The sequence below is a fragment of the Odontesthes bonariensis genome, chromosome 14 (genome assembly GCF_027942865.1).
Source record: "Odontesthes bonariensis isolate fOdoBon6 chromosome 14, fOdoBon6.hap1, whole genome shotgun sequence".
Classification (NCBI taxonomy): Eukaryota; Metazoa; Chordata; class Actinopteri; order Atheriniformes; family Atherinopsidae; genus Odontesthes; species Odontesthes bonariensis.
The window spans coordinates 26,374,944-26,396,283 of record NC_134519.1 but is presented as its reverse complement, the minus strand read 5'-3'; the positions used below and the strand labels follow the sequence as shown (position 1 = coordinate 26,396,283).

The window sequence follows — 21,340 nt, the reverse complement described above, 5'->3', positions numbered from 1 at the left end:
GATGTTATCTGCAGTCCTCCCGTCAGTTAGCCCTCTAGTGATGAATTGCATGAAAGTTGTCAACAAGTGAGCAAAGTAGGCAGCTGCGACTGACAACGCAGTTACAGCTCAGGGTTTCCATAAATCTATACTGAGGATTTAAAGACGGCTTCTGTTATGACTAGTTAGGTTACAGAGGTACACTGAGTCCATCACTGGGCCACCTATTGTCTCAGTGGGGCTTTTTAAATGGTAATAATGAGAGCACGTGTCCACCAGGGGGAGCCACAGAAAAAGAAATCAAGAAACAAAAGCACACAACTGCAATTTGAACTCCCTTTCACCTCATCTGGAGGCTATGTTTCGTTCACATTTGAACAAATACATGATCAGTCAACTGAATGTCAGCTGACTTATTAATCTGCCACGCAGGAGCTGAGATATGGAACTATTTAAGACCGTTTTCATGTTGTTTTGGAGCAGCTAAAACAAAGTTCTCCACAGCCAATGTTGAACTCCCACGGATGCCAAAACTATACATCAGACATCGTGATGTCTGTGGAATGTTTCCTCTGCATCTGAAATGTACAGAGCGAAAGCTGAACATATCACAAAGCAATAAGCCAGACAGCCTTCACTATGAGCATTCAGGTTTATTGAAGGCACATCAGTTGAAAAGAATACATTACTTGTGCTTGACATATACATTCATTGTCAATCCACTTTGTCCTTGGACTAAACTCATGTTGTATCTTATATTAGAGCTGTAGAATCTACATGTTTTGAAGAGAACAAACATTGAAAAGGAATTTACTCTGTAAGGCAGCAATTCTGAGACTCTTTGTGAAAAAAAAACAAAAAAACAATCACTTTAATATGAGACAATTACCTTCTTATGAGCACCCTTGTGATCTTATTTTAGTAACAATTCATAAGTTACATTTTATAAATGGACAATACGGAATATACAGCTGCATCAGTTTTAGAATTACTACTACTAACCTACTATGCATCACATTTCACAGCACAATTCAAATCAGTTGAAAAGATCCAAGTCCCCCAAGTTTTTCCAGTGTCTACGAACTGCTTGTATTGTGTGGCACATGACTGCTGCAAAGACATTTGAGGAGGCAGAGCTCAGCGTTTACCTCGGCAGTTACAGCCTTTCATTATTTAAGCTTTTGGAAATGTATAGATTCAGTGCAGTTCAACTTTCATTATTAATTGCACTGAGAATTAAAACTTTGCCGTAGCTCGGAGTAGACATTTCATTCCCCAGGGCGATATAGTCCTTTCTTCACACTCTGGAGACTGCTTTACATAATCTTGTGAATTTCTTCCCCTGATTCACTGACTGTGAACATGTTGCCTCTTTTTTATTTCAGTCCCTTCCAAGTCCTTCATGCATGCAACTAGGAAACTGCGGCACTTCAGAGTATACTGCTCAGGAAAATCCCGGAAGTGACTGACATGGGCACTGGAGACAAAATCAAAACTGTCCACAGGAACGCCCTTCTTCTTCACGGTCTCCATGAAGTGCTCGATGTCCCTGTGCCTGATTACCTGGTCAGCTCTGGAGTAGAAGTGGAAATGAGGCCAGGCAGGTGGTCTGTCCTGGACGGCGTCGTAGTGGTCCTTGTGAATGAACTTGGTCAAGGGGTATAACACGATTCGCAAGAGGAAAACACTCACCGCAAACAGTGCCAGGACGATGTACCTTAAAACAGGGCTTATTTTTGGCCCCAAAGTGGTTGTCAGTGCTCGCAGGGCCCCGCGGATATTCCCACTACCTGGGGCGCTGTCTACCACGGCTCCAATAATACACAGTGAACTGAACTGTTTTTCACTGTGCAACAGTTCCACGATGTAACGGTAAAGCATGAAGCCACCATTACTGAATATGTGAAAGAAAACTGGACTGTTCTCCACCTCGTAGTCGTAGAGGATCTCCAGCAGCTTGAGGGCTGTGCTGCTCAGCTCCTTGTAGCCAAATGACTCAGAAATGAAGACGGTCTTTAGAGGAGCGGTGTAGCGGATGGTGACACATCCCTGAAAGTTGAAGAAAGCACACACAAGAGTGAATGAGGTTGACTGGTAGCACGTCTGCCTCGCATGTTGAGTGCCACAGTGCTGTCAAAGGGACAACACACAAAGCAAGGCGGCTTGTGACATGTGTTATGTAGTTTCAACCTGTTCGTTGTAGATGGAGCTGTATTTGGAGAGATGTTTGTCTTTGCACCCAGCCCAGCCCAGCAGTATCACAACTGGCTCCTTTGTCCCCTGCCAGTGTCTCTCTGAAAATAAGTCACACGATACAACAGCGCGTTAGCAGTTTACGCTAAGCTAAACTAGCAAAGCTGACATGTCGAACATTTTCACGGCGTCTTTGCTGGATGGAGTGATCACAAATGCTACGCAAAGTGAGGGGTGCGCATCTTGTACAATGAAATGGTGCTCACCCGATGTTCCCGCATCTGGAAACACAATATTGTAATCAATTTCATCAGCTGCCATGTTTAAATGTTATAAAATTAATTGTAGTTCTCTCATCTGTCCGGTGTAAACAATGATAAAAAAAAAATCCAAACTACCGAGCGCTGGATAAAGGAACGCCTATTTGTAATAAATGACACACGGCAAACTGGTCCGTTTACTGTCAATGGTACAAGATGATCCTTCCTGTCGACCAGAGAATCTCTTCTTCTTTGTCATCGAACAGCATCAAACTAACGCTGCTCTACCGCCCTCTTGTGTCTAATTGCCGCGATAGCTTATATTGAATTCTGCTACCGCTCTTCTTCTATTGTTGGCTGCTCATTGGTAACCTTTGGGTATTGTATTTTGAAGAAAAATGAACAATTGGATTCAATTATTAGATTAAGATTGATTGAATATCAGCTAAGGAGAAACGTGTTAACACATATATATTTTCTAACGAAATATATATAACTTCTAACTTTTCTAACTAAAACAATGTTCTGTATGATACAGTCAAAGAACAGTCGACCATTGTTTTTTCCCAAACTTTTAGATGTTGGTGTTCTGTCCAAGTGAATGGTCTTCTTTTTTTTGTAGGGTTATCAGCTATTTTTAGGGCGGTTACTTGCATGTGTACTGTTTGATCCAGCATTGTGTGCTATGAGTAAAAACAGTTCTTGATCCAAACATTGATTCAGACAATTCCGATGAAGAACACAGACGGAAGAATCACTGTGGAAGAGCTTTTATTTTCCACCAGAAACCGGGAAAGTAAAACGAAATCTGGGAAGTGGTACAGATGCCAAATATCACCACATTTCCAGTGCGATGGCGGCTAATTGAAAGGTGTTTCTACACTTTGACTACCATCTTTGGTTCATTTTTAAAAAATTTTAAGTAAAAAAAAATCATCAGAAAACTGCAGTAAAAATAAAAAAAACATGGCAGTCAAAAAAAAAAAAAAAAAAAAAAAAAAAAAAACGAACCATGTATGAAAAACATGCCTCTGAATTTTCGACAAAAACGACACGTTCAGTAATTCAACAGGTCCTTACATAATTCCATTTACAGATGTCTACCAACATTTCTCTCAACTAATCAATATGAATGGTTTGGTTCCAAAAAGCAAAATAAACAACAACGACAAAAAAATTCCAATCAAATTCTGTATAGGCACAAACAGACATCATCAGGTGTGTTTACTACGGTGTTAGAAAAGCAACAACTAAGAACATGGGGCCATCAAATGTTGGGCATTTTGCTGAACCTTTAAGAGTTTCAACTGGAAAACATGGCTGTTGATTCAATTCTTTGAACAGATTGCAGATCAAATAGTGGTAAGCAGCTGACTTTTTCCCCCCCATCAACATAACCAGTACTGCAGAAATGTTGCTTTAATCAAAGTACAGCAACATAAAACCATCCTGTTCACTCTGTTAGCGTATGCACTGAGGTGTTCTGACCTAAAGGCTAAATTCAGCATGCTAATTCAAAATGCTAAATTTAGCACGCTAACTTTAAAAGAACCTAAACTAAAACTGACTGGTGTGAATATCACTTGTTTCAACTGCAGGTTGTGCTCGGTGACCTATCAACTCTGCTGGCAGCAACCGTGCATGCTACTTTTTCCCACCCCACACCACCACCATCTTCTGCACGTGGGCCTTGGACGACTTGGCGAAGGTGCTTTTCACCACGTTCAGAGGAGCTGCCTTGCCGCTGAGATAGATCTTATTAAGACAAGAGGGAATCCACTCGTTCTCATCTCTGGCTTCTCCGACGTCCTCCTTCTTAGCGAGGGCAAACGAATGGGCGAAGATGTATCCTGTCATGTAGGCATCGAACCCTGCCCGATGCGTTCCTGTGTCACCCTTCTTCCCCTGGGCATCGGTCACAGCAGACGAGTCCCTCATCCTTTCCCCACCACCCCCCCCTGTTCCGTTTTCATCGGCTGTGCCTATTGTTGCAGAGTTTCTCTGGTCCGCTTTGTCTTCGCACGTTCCGTTTCCCTCCCCGTCGGTTTTCATGCTTTGCCCTTCATCCTGTTTGCCGTTTCCTTCGACTTTAATTTGTGGCACCGTGTCTGGACATGATTCAGAAGCTGCCTCCTGTTGGACAGGAGGCAGCTTCTGTCCAACAGCACCTGCACCTGGTGTTTCTTCTGGATCCGCTTCCATCTTTGGTATTTTGTTTTGTGGGGTGCCGTCAAAGATAGAGGAGCCCTCTGTCGCCTCTCTTCCAGCTTTCTTTTTGTCTCTTTTTCTCTTCCTCTTTTTCTTTTTGTCCTCCTTGCATTTCTCATCCTCGAGGATGATGAGGTCTGTGTCATGGGATAATGGACACTTAGTGCCATTTGGACACCAGCCGAAAGCCTGTGAGACAAACAAACATACATAGTGATATTTACACAGTGTCACATTTTCTCAATTAAAAAAAAAATCTCCATCATTATCTGTGACTGCATGCACAGTGGCTGGGAAACATATCCTTGCACCTTTTTTCGGGGCAATCTGGGGTTCAGCGTCTTGCATGAGAAAAGTTTGACGACTCTATTGACGGATAGCGATGGAGAAGCATACTGAGGCCTTAACCAGATGTTTTTATTTAAAAAAAAAAAAAAAAAAAAAAAAAATCAACAAAGGCTAAATATGTCCACAACGTTCGTGTTAAGAATGAGTGGAAATACGACTGGAATGGTACATTCAGATACCCTATTGCTGGCCACCGACGGATAAATAAGGCATTAGACAGACATTCGGTGCATTTTGATCGACTGCACCCAACGCTTTGCTTTTAGGAGCTAAAAAAAAAAATCATGTGTATTTTCAGATGTCTAAGGTTCAGGGTGGATCAGGCCAAGCACTTTATCTGAAGTGTGTCTCTTTGTAAGCGCACACTAGAGTCTCGACTGCGTCCACGGTAAAACCAGGAAATCTGCTTCAGGTGTTTAAACCAAAAAACTTTCCAGTGCTGTGGAAAGAGGAGCAATCTAATGCTCTGACCCCCATCTTCACTGAAGTGTCCTCTGTGATCTGCCGTAGGGGTAGTAGTGCCCCATGGAGAGCAACTCCAGCAATCTCAACTAAAAAAGAAAATCTGTCCATGTCTTTATGCGTTACGATTGCTGCCTGAGAGCATAACCACTATCAAACACTGAGAGATTAACATGTTATTGCTTCACTGCTTTCTTGTCACAATCTGACTTCTGCCTCCATATTCATTCTGGAGCTTCCAAAAGAGTCTGAATGTTGTGTATATAAACTGTAACAACTGCTCCTGTTTCACAACTAAAAGTTAACTAATTCTAGAAGAAATTGGATGGAAAACCTGCTGTGACTCAGACAGAGAGGTGGAAAATACTAAGCCCCACCCCAAAGGTTCAGGGTAGTTTCGAAAGTACGACTTGCAAACCAGAACAATAATAACAACAATAAAATTTCTCCCCTGGAACTGTATTTGGCCCCTGGTTTCTGCTCCAGAAACAAAGTACTTTTTAAGGTACCCTGTTTTTTTTTTTTTCAAAACAAAGTACTGAAACTGAAATATTCCTCTTGGTGAAAAGGCGCAAAAATACTTTCAACTTGAAACTTACAGAGAAGCGCTGGCAGATGTCAGATGTCCCCTCAGAGGAGGCTACAGCCGGACACTCTCTGAAGTCCACATAGGTGGACATGTGACCGGCATACTGACAGAATTCTATGTGAGCGTGAGGTCCCGTCGCACCGGAGGTGATGCCGCGGCTGTTATCCAGCAAACTGAAGGGGACGAAGATGATGTTAGAGGCATCCTGACAAAAATCACACAAACAGCAACACAGCTGGGATGTTTGCAGTGCAGTTTCATGTAATTCAACCACTTTCTTTGTGTTGTCATGGCAAACCTGGGGCCAATGAGCACCTCAAGTTGACGCAGTACTTGCCATTTCTTGTAGGCGTACTCCAGATAGGACGCAGTCAGTCGGAGTTCAAATTCAGTGACGTATTTAGTGTCATAAATCCCAGCAGGAAACATCTCACACAGGTCAGCTGTGAAGGTGGCCAAGCGCTCGGGGAGATGAGCATAAAAACTCTGGCACCAAAAAGACAAAATATTTTGCATTGTAACAAAAAAAAAAAAAAGAAAAAGAAAAACAGTCATTAAAATAGCAGGCTAATCTTTAAAACCCTAAATAAGTGCTCAATCAAAGTAATAGGATCACATTTTCAATCAAGAATCTAATGTAATCTATGCAACTTTGAACGTTGAACTCGGTTAACATTTTGCCAATGTGGAAGAAATAACTGGTGAGAAAATGTACAAACAGATGAAACATATTAGCAATCAAACTGGAAGAAAAACAGAATACTTTGTACCTGGTAAAGGAAGGCCATGTCGATGAGGCCATTGTGCAGCACCAACGGTTTCCTGGCGCGCAGCAGTTCAGTGAACAACGCTCGAATATGGACTCCGCGGTCATCTGTTCCTGCCTTACAGACGAGACAGAGAGTGAAAGTACACTTAAAAGTCAAATAACATCTGAGGAAGGCCAGTTACTGCAAAGGTCAGAGATAGAATCAAGTTGCGGAAAAGTTCACAGGGGCATATAAGGGGACATAAGTGGACAGAAATCAGGACCAGAGCAGCATGCTGGCATCATCACCTTATTGTTGCCCTTGCAGTATGGGATTCCGTGGCTGTACTGCTTGTTGAAGTCAAATCCGTGCTGCACAAGGAACTGGACTGACTGGGGTTCTATGATGTACTCCTCTAAACACAGAAGGGTGAGGTTATACACCTGGACCAGGTATGTGTCTGGAGTCTAGGGGAGGGAAGAAAGGGCAGAAAAGGATCAACATCACAGGCAGAATACAGGATAAACCACATAAGAAGTCAATAGAAACTAATTTTCATATTGGGTATGTATATGTTACTCAACAGTATGGTGTTAAAAATGGCTTATTTTCTTGTAATACCTTGTTGTCCAGTTTCTTGTAACAGGCTATTCCCAAGGAGATGATGGAGCGAGAGCGAGCAGCCTGGCATATGGCCTTATATCTGTCCTCTATAGATCTGAAACATAACCGGGGGTGTTGTGAGAACAATGGAACCAGCCGAAAAGATTGCAACTGATCGGCGACTAATGTTTTCACTTACTCGGCAAGCAATAACTTCCTGTTCCCCAGACCACTCAGCTCCTGTAACAACACACGGCTGTAATTTTACTGCACCCCCTGAGCCATGATCCAGATAGGTCTCACAACTTACAAATGAATTTATGCACACATACACACAGATACATGCACCTACCGTGTCCAGCGCAATGAAGGACGACGTTTTAATGGCAACGACTATAGCAGGCCAAAGCTCCTTAAAATTGTCACTATGCACATCAATGACAGGAACTATCTGTGAAGATTCCTCAATGACAGGAACTATCTGTGAAGATGCCTCAATCACGGGAACTATCTGTGAAGATGCCATGTTGGACTCAATTTTCGTTTTCCGCAGTTACCCACAGCTACATGCAAGCATGTGAAACTATGTATTGAAGGTTTTTATTTTCAGTTGCTGTACGCAAATTCTTTCTCGATTGGCTTGTTGTTATATCGTCTGTAAGAAGTCAGTCAAAGCATTTTAAACCAAATTATAGTCCACTGCTAGCATCGTTCCGACCGTACACATTTCAACGTGCTTCTTAGGGTCCTGTGAAAAAACTCTTGGTGCTTTTACTATTCCCTGAGTGCAAATAAGGAGGGTTCAACATAAACCTTGAAATGGCACATCAAAAAATATTTTACATGATTATTTTTCTTATAGAAAACGGTGTATTTTTCGTTTTATTTCCCTCTCTATGAACTTTTAGATTTTTTAGCAACGTTTTTCAATAAGGCACTTACTATAGACACACACGCTCACTACGTCACTATTCGTAGCCACCAAGGAGACGTGCGCCATTTTGGCTCAAACAAAGTCAGAGATATTTCATCCCTGATAGTGTTTTAAAATATTTTTTATCAAATTTTGTGGAAAAACTCGCCGCACAGCGTACACGTTTGCACGAGTCAACGTTTAATGCCAATGTTGCATTTGTGTTGTTTTTACGCCGCGTGAGTTGTTAGCTAAAAGTAATGACCACAAATCCCACCTGAGCTAACTCACCGTTTGTTAAATTTAGCTCTGAACCGTGTGCAATGGGTGGTTGCTCGGCTCCAAACTGCTCCAATTCAACCTGCATAGGCAAACAGCTGTTTAGGTTTCCAAAAGAACCCGTCCGTAAAAAGAAATGGGTGGTGAACTGTCGACGTGACTTTGAACCAACTCCTCACTCCAGACTGTGCCAAGTGAGTAAATATCAACACTTTCTTATGGTACCCATGGAGAGACATTAGTCAAAAATCTACCAGACTCCAAGCTATACAGATATTTACCTTTAGAGTTAAGACCCCGTCTTTTTTTAAATGTTGTATTTATTTCTTCTAACTGCTACTGTATTTTTGTTTGTGTCGGAGCACATCATTAGCTGGATAAATGCATGTTTTCCCTGTACGTGTCCTGCCTCCCTAAGGACCACTTTGAGCTGAGTCAGTTTGAGGAAATAGCCAGGTCTCCAGCTGGTGGGAAGAAACTGAAGCCCAATGCCGTCCCCACTCTGTTCAGTGTGGGCGACCCTCCTTATCCTGTTGTCAGCGCTGCATACACCCTGCTGCCACTCAAACATGAAACAGGTAGTTAAATGCAAAGCCTCATTTCTGTTTGGAACTGAAATCCCTGCAACACGCGTCCAGCCTTTCTTCAGATAAAAGCAAACGCCGAGTTTCTCTCTACTCTTCATAACAAACGGAGATATTTGTCTCAGGAGTCTTGCTCTGTGTCTGCTGGATGTCTACACAAGACAACCATTTAATAACAAAGCAGGAGGAACATTGTTTGCACAAACAGCTGTCTGCTTGTTTTGATGTTTTTCTGAACTCTGCTGGCTGGAATCCAACTGTGTTTCTAAGGATAAAGCACTAAAATAAACAGAAAAATTACAAATCATCTATAGGTTATATAATATTAAAATGAAATGCAGTAGTTTCCGGGGGTTAAACTTTACCCCAAACAGTTATTGTGATGTCTTTCTTGGCAGTGATCGTGACAGTGCCGTAGAGTTGCAGCAGCTTAATAAGATATTTGTTACTACTCTGTGAGGTCTGGCCCCTTTTAAATGTGTTAGATTTAAGTGCCGCGATGCCAGTTAAAAATGTTATTGTGTCTCTAGTGGAAAAGGAGCTAAACTTTGGGGATCACGGCTATGCCAGACGCACCCCCCTGCCTGGCATGGAGGAACAGGATGGAGACAGGACAGCTGAAAATCAGCAGCCCTGCACACAGTGTTGCCTCCTTAAGAAACAACTGGAGCAGGAGATGCAGCACACTGCAAGACTACAGAGGGAGGTAGGATGGTTTCTGCAGTTTATTGCCACAAGACACTGCCTGGGTCATTGGCTTTCTTTTTTGTTTTCCCTTTAAGGGGACTTTGAGCCCTTGTGTTTGCTTATATCCAGTTCTTTTTAATATTTGCTCAAATGAAGTTGTTATTTTGATGTGCAGTCATTGAAAACAAAAATCAGCTAAGGAATCACAAATGCTAATGTACAATAAATGACCCTTGTCGGTTTTTTTTTTTTTTTTTTGTCAGGCAGAAGAGATGAAGAAGCGACTTTATCGTCTCGATCGAATTGAGAAGGGTCTCCAGAACTTTCTGTACGAGGACCAAATCAGAGCTCTGTCACTCACCAAGCGCTCACGTCGTGCTGTCTGGTCTCCAGAGACAATCCTAAAGGCCCGAAAGATCCGCTGTGCCATCGGAACCAAAGGCTACGATTACCTGAGGGAGATCGGTTACCCGTTGCCCTCCTACAGGACTCTGTGTAATCGCGTGGAGACTAAGATCTTGGTGACAACTGACATGAGCTGTGAGGAACTGGCTGAGCTCGGTCTGGGGCTTATGACCACATGTGACAGTCCGACGGGAGCTGTTGGAAACAACAATGATGAGGAAGAACTAATAGGTGTTTTGTCCTGATCCTGCTTGTATGCATGAGTTGTTGACTCTTGCTAAGGGAAGACTGAGGGGACAGTTTGCTGTGTTAAGCAACTGCGAGATGTCTGACTGATCTGAAATGTCACCTGGTTATGGTTGTAATCTATACCATTCGATGCCTTTTCTTAGCAGACGTGCACTGCTTGGCCACAAAACCACTTGGATTTAACCAAGTAAATGATCTGCAGTCACTTCAGATAGTCGGATCTTGGCTCAGCAATGGAATGTGCTCAAAAGGCAGCTGACTACCCAAATGTACAGAATAATCCAAATTTTTTTCCATCAGTAGATTGTTTTCTCTGTAATTTGGATGGCGTGGGCGTCTGAGAGGATAATGCTTCGCATCCAGACCATAACCCCACTGAGAATCTTTGGGATGTGCTGGAGAGGACTTCACACGGCGGTCCAACTCCCCCAAAAACACAAGATCGTGGAGAAAAAATCAGTGCGCCAGTGGAGGTTGTAACATTGCATGAGCTTATCCAAACCATGTCACTGGGAATATATATATTGCTATAATCAAAGCTAAATGCGGACCAACAAAAACTTAGTGTGTGGCTTTTTCTTTCTTTGGCCTTGCAGTGCGTGATGGTCTGGATCGCAGTTAGCCTAAGTTTACGCTGTGGTGCTGAGGATGCTGACCCACTGTATGAGCGTAAAGGTGTGGGGAGCATGTGCACCGTGTAGCTTTTTCATTTCTAATCCAAGTTCTAAACGTGAGTTGTGCGAGTCAATCATTTGCAGAGCGATTTGAGAGTTTTTCTTGTTCATTGGCCAGTGAAAGCTGCGTTTTTCACTGGCTCTGTTTGCATTTACAAGAAAAGATAGTATTTAGAGTATAGTGCAGTAGTTAGTATTTAGAGAGTGTTAGAGTCTGGAAACATAACCATATGCATCGTGGAACAGATACATTCTCTCATTACAGAGTCTACTCTGTCATGCAGACGTGTTACACTGTAAACTGAACAGGGTGCTTTTTTTTTCCATGTAAATTTGATGCTGTGTGATTTGTAGGTTTTGTTCACAAATCGTATTGTTTAAGGACGCCTCAGATTCTAAATCTGTGGAGGGCTTTTCAACAAAAATTTGGTTCATGCGATCCTTTCAGGTCACCTTTGCACTAACACAGAGGGTAAGAAATCTTTTACGGGTGAGGAAAACGAAAGGAAATTATCTACTACTAGATAACCACTGTTATTCTGTACAGAGACTTTACATTTTAGAATTTGACGCTTTGATCCCTCGAGTGTTTTAATTTGCAGTGTAATTGTAGTTGAGTGTACAGGGGGAAACAAAGGCTCAAGGCCAGTCACAGTAAGTTATTTGATTATTAATATGTAAAACACGCGCACTGTTACAAAATAAAAATGGAAAAACGACCTGTATTTGCCTGTGGTTCTTGTCTTTGGGATTGTGAATGAGCACGCGGACATACTGTATACGTTTAACAGCATAATTCATGTCGGCCTTTTTATTTCAGACAGAAGTCTACAGCAGCAGATGAAAGAAAACAAAACGAAAAATGCCGTCGTCCCAGTTTCCGCTGCGTTGCAGTGAGGGTGCACTTTCCTAATAGTGACAGAAAAACCTTCACACGTAACTGAACAGTATCAGGTGATGTGTTTGCCTCTGCCCGGGACGGACTTTGAGCAAATCAAACCGACGCCAGATTAAGATATTTGTTCTGCAGGTGACTTGTTTCCTGAGTTGCACTGGAATGCAAAAATAGCATCACGGTTGATTTGAAAAACAATTGTTCAGAGCACTTTTACAAAGTGCCTCACAAGTGGGATGTTATCAATGTCAAGACACAGAGGCTTAATGCTGAAGAAAACAGGAACGTGATATCAAATCAGAGTTAAGAGCGGCTGACGAGACGGAAAATAAGAGCAAGTAGAGACTATTCACGAATGGACTAACTTTCAGAAGTGAGTTCCTAGTAGTCGATTGTAACAAACGGCAGATGTGATGAAATGGGGAATGCTGTTCCACAGTTTGGGAGCGAAAACCACGGACGCCTGTTCACCCCCGGATTTAAAGTTCGAACTAGGGCAAAGGTAAGAAGCCTTGATGTGAAGATCAAAGAGGCTGATCACAGCAAATGTAGCCTCTAAGCTGATGAAGTTGACCATGGCCTGCTAACACCACAGCCAAGATTCAGGCCCAGGGCAATTTGCCTTTCCGTTCCAGGTCCCTTGATAAAAAAAAGTTTTTGGCACATTTACCATATTGACCTTCATGCGCTGTCATTGATTTTTTTGTTTTTTCTCCGACCGCTTTCAAAAGTGGAAACATTTATTTGTTCTATTTCTTGTGTTTGTCACGGTGGTGTTCACCTTTACACAGTCCAAAAACTGGCTAAATCGCACAGTTGGATCAACAAGACACACCAAAAGATCTGTGGGTGCAGAGATCCGAGCATCATTGTGCTGACATGTATACAGCACAACGTTAAGCAGCTTTTTTGCTGTGTCTTAGCATCCTAATATTCAATACTTAACACTCAACACAAAGCACAGCTGAGGCAGAGGGCTTTGAAGGTATCAGACACAGATCTAACACTGGACTCAAACAAAATCTGGACCTGATGATGTCACAAGACAAAACATAAAAAAAAACCTGACAATTCATCCTTGTACGTGTAATTCCATACAAGAACATTTTGGGCACTTTACTCATTGAATGGGCATTGTCCTCAGAATAATGGCCTGATGAGGTCAATGAAAGTGAAAATGTTCCGAAGGTTGGTTATTCAACTGACAAAGACAGAGGATACTGGCCACAAAGGGGAAATAAAAGGATTGCCACATGGAAAATGGTTGCTCGCCCTCAGTTATGTTCATTGATGAGACTCAAATGGTGTGACAATATGAAAATAATTGTAACATTTCTGCTTAGTAACAGCAGTAGACCAAAAGTGAGATGGTGGGACTGTATTGCCCCATTTTCTTTCATTAAGTATGTGTCACTGTATCCACTGCTAAAGGAGAATGGAAATGAATCACTGCACCTCCTTTCCGTAGCTTTTACCAGAACAACTCAAACAGCTCCTCTGAAAACTATCACAAATACTGCCAGCTCATCATACTCAGGAACCAGAAAAAAACCCTGAGAAACAAAAGAGTTATAAAAAAGAAACGGGGTATTTTGGCATAATGTAGGTCACCTTCGCAACCCTATTTGCACTGGTGATTTACACACTTTCAAACTGAAGTCCTTTGACATCTATCTCTCTCCGTCTGTTTAATTTGGGGGAAGTGCTCAGCCAACCTCACAGGCTTTAAAAACAACAGGGGTTTGGTGTGTGTCACTGTGGGACAGAGGGAGGAAGGAGGTAAGAGTTTCTCTTTGGCCTAAAATGGGTTTGAAATGAGTTGATGTATTTTCTTTATTCTGAAGAGTAATTAGCAACCAGTTGCATGCGTACCTCTGGGCTTTCAAATGAATCCATTTTCACTTCACATGTGCTTGGATTTGTCTAGTTTAGATTTAGTTGCGACACTGTTCAAACATTTAAGGTGCGTTTGAGCTCTGGACATAAGGTTCTGGACTACTGAGGTTCACACGTGAACGTTAACTGGAGCAGTAAAAATATCTGTCAGTCACTGGTGTCCTGGTTGTGGACGCGTTTGCAATTTGAAAGCTAAATATAAACTAATGATAAACAGACCACCAAAAAGCCTGCAATCATCCAGACCTTGTTGGTGCAGAGAGGGCGGCGTCTCTGTTCCAGCTTCTCTTTGTCTTTCCAGCTCCGTGTGTGTCTGCCAGCCTGTCTGTCCACTTGCCCCCCGACATTCCTCTTTCTTTTGGCTGTGCACCCAATAATGAACTCATTTTTGCAGATTATCTCCCCATGTGATGAGAGAGACAATGAGGGGTTTGCTTGTTTAATCATTTTGGGATCAGACTGACGGGTCATTTGTTTTCAGAGTTGAGAGGAAGAAAAAAAATGGAATCCCAGACTGTCTGGTCTGCACATGCTGCCCTGCTTCATTGTCCACAGGCTGAATTTATGTCACTGGAGACCCAAATAAAAACAATATGGAGATTTTTCCACGTTCGTTGACACGTCTTGCGCCACAAAACTAAGTCAAACATAGAATTTTGATGATAACTTTGGCTGTGAAATTTGCATCGTGCCCCGAAGTCAAAATAAAGCAGATGGTTTCACATATCTTTCGTTTCAGGCAGCTTTACTGAGTCCAAGCAGACAGGGAGTCACAATGCTCTCTCTGCTGTTGCTCTGTGCAACCCTGGATCTGCTGGGGGCCTCACATTCCACACTTTTAGTGGAGGGGGACACTGATGCCTCCAGAATCTGCAAACCCGCCCCACACTGGGCCATAAAGGGACATGCGCCAATGCAAGACCTGCTGGGAAACGTGGTCTTGGTGGGTCTTCTGAAGGCGAGCTGACGATTCTGCCTCATTCAGGCATCCAGGTAAGAAGGGTGTACCTCAGTTAAATACAGTACGGTTCTTATATTAATGGGCAAAAGTCTTCAGCCACCAATGATTTCTTTATATGTAGCCAATAGAATGGGAAGTAAGTGCAGCAATTTACAGAAACATGTGCAAACATAAACAGAAATATGGTGTATAAGTAAAAAAAAAAACAGAGCTTGTACAATTCTAACATGCTTGAAAGTCAGTATTTGGTCTGAGCTCCTTTATTCTTCAATAAAGAATAAAAAAAAACACGGTCTGAACTCTCTTAAATAAGCTTTCTGGTAATTTCTTTAAGTCGTCTTCAGGAATAGTTCTCCAGGCTTCTTGAAGGACGTTTCAAAGCTCTTATTTGGATGTTGGCTGCCTTTTGTTTCATTCTCTGTCAAGATGATCCCACACTGCTTCAGTAATGTTGAGGTCTGGGCTCTGGGGAGGATTCATCCCTCCATCAGACCTGCTGCCACTGATTTTCAGTCCACTTCTTGTGTCATTTGGCATCCCTCAGCCTTTTCTCCCTGCATGCCTTTAAGATACTGTTTGTCAGCTGCAGATAATCTTTTAGGTCAGCTACTTTTTCATTTGTCCTCCACTTGTCGAGTTTCCTCAATTCTTTTAAGGACACACAGCACACCATGCAGAGATATGCCGAGTTTTCAACTTGTTGGTGAAAAATACTATTTTGTGTCTGTCAAACTGCGTTATCGTTGGCATTTAAAAAAAAATGCAACTAAAGAAACGGGAACAAAATATGTGTCATTGTGACAGGCTGCTAGTGACAAAGTGCCTAAAGATACAATTTAAAGCTAGTTGATTGTGAAATGGTCTGTTATATGTCGACACATATGCCTTTTTTTTATGCTTGAGTGATTCATAGGTCAGTGTTAAGTGGCTAAACAAGCAAACAAAAACAAAAAAAAACATTCCTCTGATAATCAGGGACAATAAATGGACTGAAAATGAGTGAAAAAGCAGTCAAGGGCCAAAAAAAAAAACGCTTTGAAAGACCTAAGATATCCATTACTGGACATATAGTCAGAGTTCTTCAGAGAAAGATTCTAGAGGGGGAACAATGTGATGATGATGCTAGTCAGAGTATCAGAACCACTTCCATCTATTGTACTATACACAGCAATATTGATCAAATGCCCTCTTATATGGCTCTAAACACTGCTCTGCAGCAGCATCTGTGTTGAACAGTCATTTGTAGTACTTCAGAAAGACATCAGCTTGTGGCAATTTTTTCAGTTTGTTGCTTTTTAATCAGTTTTTCTCTCAGCTGAGATGGTTGCAACACTTTGCTGCACGAACAGTTTAAATAACACTTTTTCAATGACACATTTTTATCTAATCCACAAATAAAGTGAAATAATGTGAAATGAAACATCTCTGAGATCATGTGAGTGCACTTGCAACCTCCGACCAAAAAACACAACAGCACCCTCTGCTGAGATAACTGCTGACCATGCAGAAATGAATAAACACTCGACAGCATTACCAAACTGATGGATTTTACCTTTAAGCTCTCTCCATGCTTTTTGTGTAGAGTTTAAGTTTCTCTGTCATCCTCAACTCGTCTGCATCAACAGTGATAAAAAATCTTAACCTGCTCTCTTCATCCATCTAACCATCCATAGAATTGGAGGCCTGCGTGACAAACTGAACCGCAGCAACCTGACAGAGGTGTCCTTCATGATAGTGAACCAGCGAGAGCCTCATTCCAGAGCCATGTACAAGGCGCTGAGTAAAGCAGCTCCCAGTGGAGTCCCTGTGTATCAGCAGACCCCCTTTCAAGATGATGTGTGGGAGGCGCTGGATGGTGACAAAGATGATTTTTTAATCTACGATAGGTAAGGCCAGCCTGCTCTCTCAGCTGTGGGAATTAAGTGGAGCACTCCGATAAATCCCATGCAAGGTTGGGGAAAATAGGCAAGCCCCACAAAGAGAGGTTTGAAACAAAAGAACCTACTCGCTATGAGGCCACAGAATTAACCGCCGCACCGCTGTGCATTTGAGCTTAAATGTAGAAACCCTTGCAGGTTTTATAGAAAAAAAAACCCTTCAGGTTTTCAATTCCTTGATTGTTGCGAACATAAAATGGAGAGACAATTTGTGGGAGTCTCTTGACTTCACTGTTTTAAGGATGCCATGTCAACATTTTATCTTTCTTTTTAACTTTTTTTTAAACCACCAACATCTGGCTTTAAGAGATGAAGACATAGCAAAAATGCTAATGAAAAAGGAAAACCTATTACTGCAGGGATTGTCAGTTTATAAGCTAATTCTTTCTTTTTTCCATTTTCTTTAGGTGTGGTCTCCTCACCTTCCATATTGTGCTGCCTTACAGTTTCCTGGAATACCCTTATGTAGAAGCTGCTATTAGAGCTTCTTACAACGGTGGCATCTGCAACTGCTCTGTGAGTAGTCACATTAACACATTCATGCAAATGCTTGCACATACCCACACCCATGCATGGCTGTAAACAGTAACAGTGTCATGCATGTTGTACATATATGATTGTTTTTTTTACCCTGACCAGTGGGTTTGGATTTGAAATCCTAACCAAGTAATGCAACCAGAATGTGACAACCTTTCATCATAACATGTTGTGTCCACATGTAGCCAAGGCAACCGGCAAAGTGGCATCCATGACAGTGACAGTTGCGCTGTAAACAGAATGATCTATGATTGTTTTCGAACCCAAAACTATCTAAGGTTTTCCTAAACCCAGTCACAAAGAGACTAAAGTGGTTTATCAAAGTTCTGGTTTGTTAATTGATGTCAGATAAAGGCCCATAGCTGAAAGTGCAACGCTTAGCTTCTCTATTTAACCACACCTCTCTCAGGACTTTGTGGTTTCTTAAATGAAACACTTGAGAATGACGTCTGATGCGGACACACTTGTGTGAGTCAAATTTGCCACTCGCAGGGATTGTACTCGACAGGACACAGTTATTAAGATGTGATTATGCTCGCCGCATTGATAATTGTGTACGTGAATTGTTATGTAGACACAGCGTCATAGCTGTTTATGCCCGGAGCTTCAGGAGCACGGGACTTTTCTTTCTAAACTGAAGACGTTACTGGGACAATGGTGCCCTGACATCACAGGAATAGCTTAAGAAGATGTTGTACAGGAAGAACATCTAAGTCTGAATTTCTCTGTTTCACTTTTAAGCTACATTTTCTTGTGTTTTTGAAACATTTACAATAATTGCACCTAATTGAGTTTTGATGGGCGGTGCAAATTTGCCACTCATGCAGCACGCCAGGTTGCAAAAATCTACAAGTGCAGGATTGGCAGAAACAACACTTAAGTGCAGGGAATGGCAGCCTTTGTTATGTCAATTTACGCACGCTAGACAAAAAGCATAATACGACTTGAATTATAAACCACCTTCAGCTCAATCAACTGGGCTTTGTAGTCTCTTTTAGCTAATAGTGTGGTTGTGTTGCATCGATCGTACACACATAAACTACATCTTAAACTTTAATCGTCAGAAATATTTGGCAATCAGCTTGTTGCGAATGAATGATAGAGCCTTTAGAAAGCAAAATAGATATTTCTATAGACCAAAACAAAGGCATTTGATTGCTGATGTCTTAAAGACAATGAACCCCCATTTCCTCTGAATGTCTAAACAGTTATTTTAACTATAAGTGTAACTTAATTTGATAAACTTGTCAGTATTCTTTTTTAATTTTGATCTGTGGCCCTAAAGTGGTAAAAACAAAAACAAAAAAGTGTCCTATTCGGGTCCAAAGCTGATCTGCTGCTGATTCGCCTTTTAGCCAGGAAAGGATATAGTAACAGAGGTGAAACAGGCTATGTGTGTAAGGAAGCATTGTGAAACGCATTCATCACTCAGCGGATTCTGCAATGGCAGCTAGATGTCAGTAACCATACAGCCAGGCCTAGTCTGTTTTTCAAGAGTGAATTACTAAAGAGGAACAACGGCACAGACAAGGATGTCTTTTTTCTTTATTCATCAATGAGACACAGTCAGCAGTAAAAAGTGCAACGATTATATCATGTTCTGGCACAGCCGCAGAGCCAAGGGTGGAACGGTGCTGGCCACCACCCATCCGGAGTTTCTACACGCAGCTCGAGTTGGTCAATCAATCCATCTGACCTATTACACCTTTCATACAAACTGAATGTAGCACAAAGTGTAAGAGCAAAATACACTGGAAACAATAAAAAGAAGCAACAAAAATAGGAAGTACCCAACCTTTCCATCCCACTCTACCCCGATTTTTTTGCAGAAAAGAAAATCCAAAATACAAGAAAAATCAGAACACACAAACAGACACTAAACTTACCAAGGAACTAAAGAACTGAGGAAACTATCACCTTGAGAGCTCCTAAATCTTGTAGGATTGGCATGAGGAAATATGGTGTCAATGTGAACTAACTATACACCCAGCATAATGTTAAATCTATAGTTAGTCTAAGTTAAGCTTAGTGTCCCAGGAAAAAAACTATATTAAGACATCAATTTGTATGCCACCCCAGTGAGAGTAAAATTGTAAAAACTAATTTCTGGGTACGCAACTGATTGAGTTTATCTTTTCCAGTCTAATTCCACCTCATCAAAAGTCGGGAATCTCTCCATAAAGAATGGCACAACTCAGTCTAACGTCAACCAAACAATTACTGATGCTCTGGAGGAGGAAGACGCACCTTCCAGTGGGCCTCATCATCATCACCATCATCATCACTCTCACCAAGACCACCATCATCAGAGTCAGACTCAGTATCAGAATGACACAAATCAAAATAGAACTCAAACTCCTCAACTTCACAATCATCAGCACCAAGACCCCCATCCTCAGCATCACGACCCCTATAATTAATACCATCAAGCTGACAACAGCAATCATAGAATAGATAATCCGATATCAGCTCATTTGCTTGTGTTTTGGTTGGCTTCTCCTGTCTTAAGCTTGTTAGAATATAACTGCTTAGACTCCCATTTAGATGAAATGATTAAAAATCTTTGTTATGGATTTACATATGCAGGTAAACAGCATCTCACCAGCAGCTGCATCTGTCTTACGCAGCAATCTGGTTGCGATTTCTCTGTTGGCATTTGCACACCCCTCTCCTGTTTGGGTAAAGTAGCCAGGTCTTCTCATCTTCTGCCATTAATGAAGTCCACAGTGTAAAACCTGCCTGCAGGAGGCTGTAGATGGATGCATGGGGAGAGGAGGGAGGGGGCTGAGTGTTACTGTCACTCAGATAGAGACAGAGGACAGTGTCCAATGCCGCTCAAGTGAACTCAGCCAGGTTATTGTTTAAGATTGATTCTTTTCTCATCACAGCTCACTTTGTACTTTCATTACTATTTTGTTCTTACTGTGGTCTCAATGAAAGCCATCCACTGACATGTTTAAGGAATTGAGAAAAGCCTTAAGTATTAATACACTAATCTATTGGATGAATTAGATACTGTGTGCTTTGACGAAGCATGCATTGGTTGTGTTGTACTTCTGTTGGTATCATTTTCATTCATTGTGCACAGATAAAGTCTTTCCAGTTTTGCATGCGATTTTTTTCCCTCATGAAGAACGAGCTTCTAGATTGTAATTTCTGTTTCAAGATGATGTACATTAAAAAAAAATAAAACTGAGCTACTCTAATGTCTGAAGCCTGTGAAATTAATCGATTTGAGAGATTATTTATCTTCTTCTCAAAATCAATATTTCTTTAAACATTAGAAAAACCGAGCAGCACTATTTTTCAAATTGAATGTAAATTACGCATAGTCTCCTCCACTAATGGTGAACTGTAGGTTAGTCATACCTGAGGGATTCTCTATTTATTTAATCAGGTCATTCGTTATTCTAAATTTGACACATTTAGTCAAAAATTAATTGAAATTTCGACATCATATCCATTTCCTATCAGCGCAATTTTGCGCACTATAAATATTACTTTTAGGTGGGATTTACCCAGTAAGCCATATGTCAGACCAAGCACACAGGGGAAACAGGTCAATTACCTCAGAGCTGCTTAAGACTTGGCTGAGATGCAGCACGCTCTGACTGAGCACAGAGCTGAGGGGAAATATTACAACCATACACCATCAGAATGACGGTAAAGTAACATTTGTTATTGCTGACACAATTAGAAGTTCATAATGCATTGCAACTGATCGACTTTTTATACATTTATTTCTTCTTATGTACTGCAGATTGCTAACGGCTGGTGACTCTATAGCTGTAATTTTAAGTTGCACTAATTTAGCTATCCTTCCATTAGCTATATGTAGCTGCTTAATCTTGTGCTGGGTTGTGGGCTGGAGTCGATCCCAGTTTACACTGAGTTATAGGCAGGGTATACTGTAAACAGGCAGACAGTCCATC

General features: G+C 41.6%; 4 protein-coding genes across 6 annotated transcripts; 2 read left to right on the top strand and 2 right to left on the bottom strand.

Annotated features, from left to right (window-relative positions):
* Nucleotides 1-612: 612 nt before the first annotated feature.
* tmem53 (transmembrane protein 53) lies at nucleotides 613-2,683 on the bottom strand. Its single transcript, XM_075482341.1, has 3 exons — nucleotides 2,439-2,683; nucleotides 2,170-2,273; nucleotides 613-2,028 (listed from the first exon to the last, which is right to left on the bottom strand). The coding sequence occupies exons 1-3, from the start codon at nucleotides 2,491-2,493 to the stop codon at nucleotides 1,327-1,329; spliced, it is 861 nt and encodes a 286-aa protein (XP_075338456.1). The 5' UTR covers nucleotides 2,494-2,683; the 3' UTR covers nucleotides 613-1,326.
* A 503-nt stretch (nucleotides 2,684-3,186) lies between these two features.
* On the bottom strand, nucleotides 3,187-8,442 carry toe1 (target of EGR1, exonuclease). Of its 3 annotated transcripts, none has more exons than XM_075483783.1 (9): nucleotides 7,744-8,442; nucleotides 7,591-7,631; nucleotides 7,410-7,506; nucleotides 7,097-7,255; nucleotides 6,810-6,923; nucleotides 6,377-6,525; nucleotides 6,050-6,212; nucleotides 4,599-4,829; nucleotides 3,187-4,562 (listed from the first exon to the last, which is right to left on the bottom strand). In XM_075483783.1, exons 1-9 carry the CDS (start codon nucleotides 7,915-7,917, stop codon nucleotides 4,077-4,079), a joined length of 1,614 nt encoding a protein of 537 aa, XP_075339898.1. In that variant the 5' UTR covers nucleotides 7,918-8,442; the 3' UTR covers nucleotides 3,187-4,076. The 3 variants fall into 3 exon arrangements, with proteins under 3 accessions (XP_075339898.1, XP_075339899.1, XP_075339897.1); XM_075483784.1 differs by having other exon boundaries at nucleotides 3,187-4,558; nucleotides 4,601-4,829; nucleotides 7,744-8,432; XM_075483782.1 differs by having other exon boundaries at nucleotides 3,187-4,829; nucleotides 7,744-8,427.
* LOC142399234 (THAP domain-containing protein 1) lies at nucleotides 8,051-11,901 on the top strand. Its single transcript, XM_075483785.1, has 4 exons — nucleotides 8,051-8,777; nucleotides 9,002-9,161; nucleotides 9,698-9,873; nucleotides 10,118-11,901. The coding sequence occupies exons 1-4, from the start codon at nucleotides 8,628-8,630 to the stop codon at nucleotides 10,502-10,504; spliced, it is 873 nt and encodes a 290-aa protein (XP_075339900.1). The 5' UTR covers nucleotides 8,051-8,627; the 3' UTR covers nucleotides 10,505-11,901.
* A 1,885-nt stretch (nucleotides 11,902-13,786) lies between these two features.
* selenop2 (selenoprotein P2) lies at nucleotides 13,787-20,600 on the top strand. The gene is made up of 5 exons (XM_075482340.1): nucleotides 13,787-13,856; nucleotides 14,713-14,966; nucleotides 16,608-16,820; nucleotides 17,279-17,387; nucleotides 19,550-20,600. The coding sequence occupies exons 2-5, from the start codon at nucleotides 14,749-14,751 to the stop codon at nucleotides 19,826-19,828; spliced, it is 819 nt and encodes a 272-aa protein (XP_075338455.1). The 5' UTR covers nucleotides 13,787-13,856; nucleotides 14,713-14,748; the 3' UTR covers nucleotides 19,829-20,600.
* The last annotated feature ends 740 nt before the right edge of the window (nucleotides 20,601-21,340 follow it).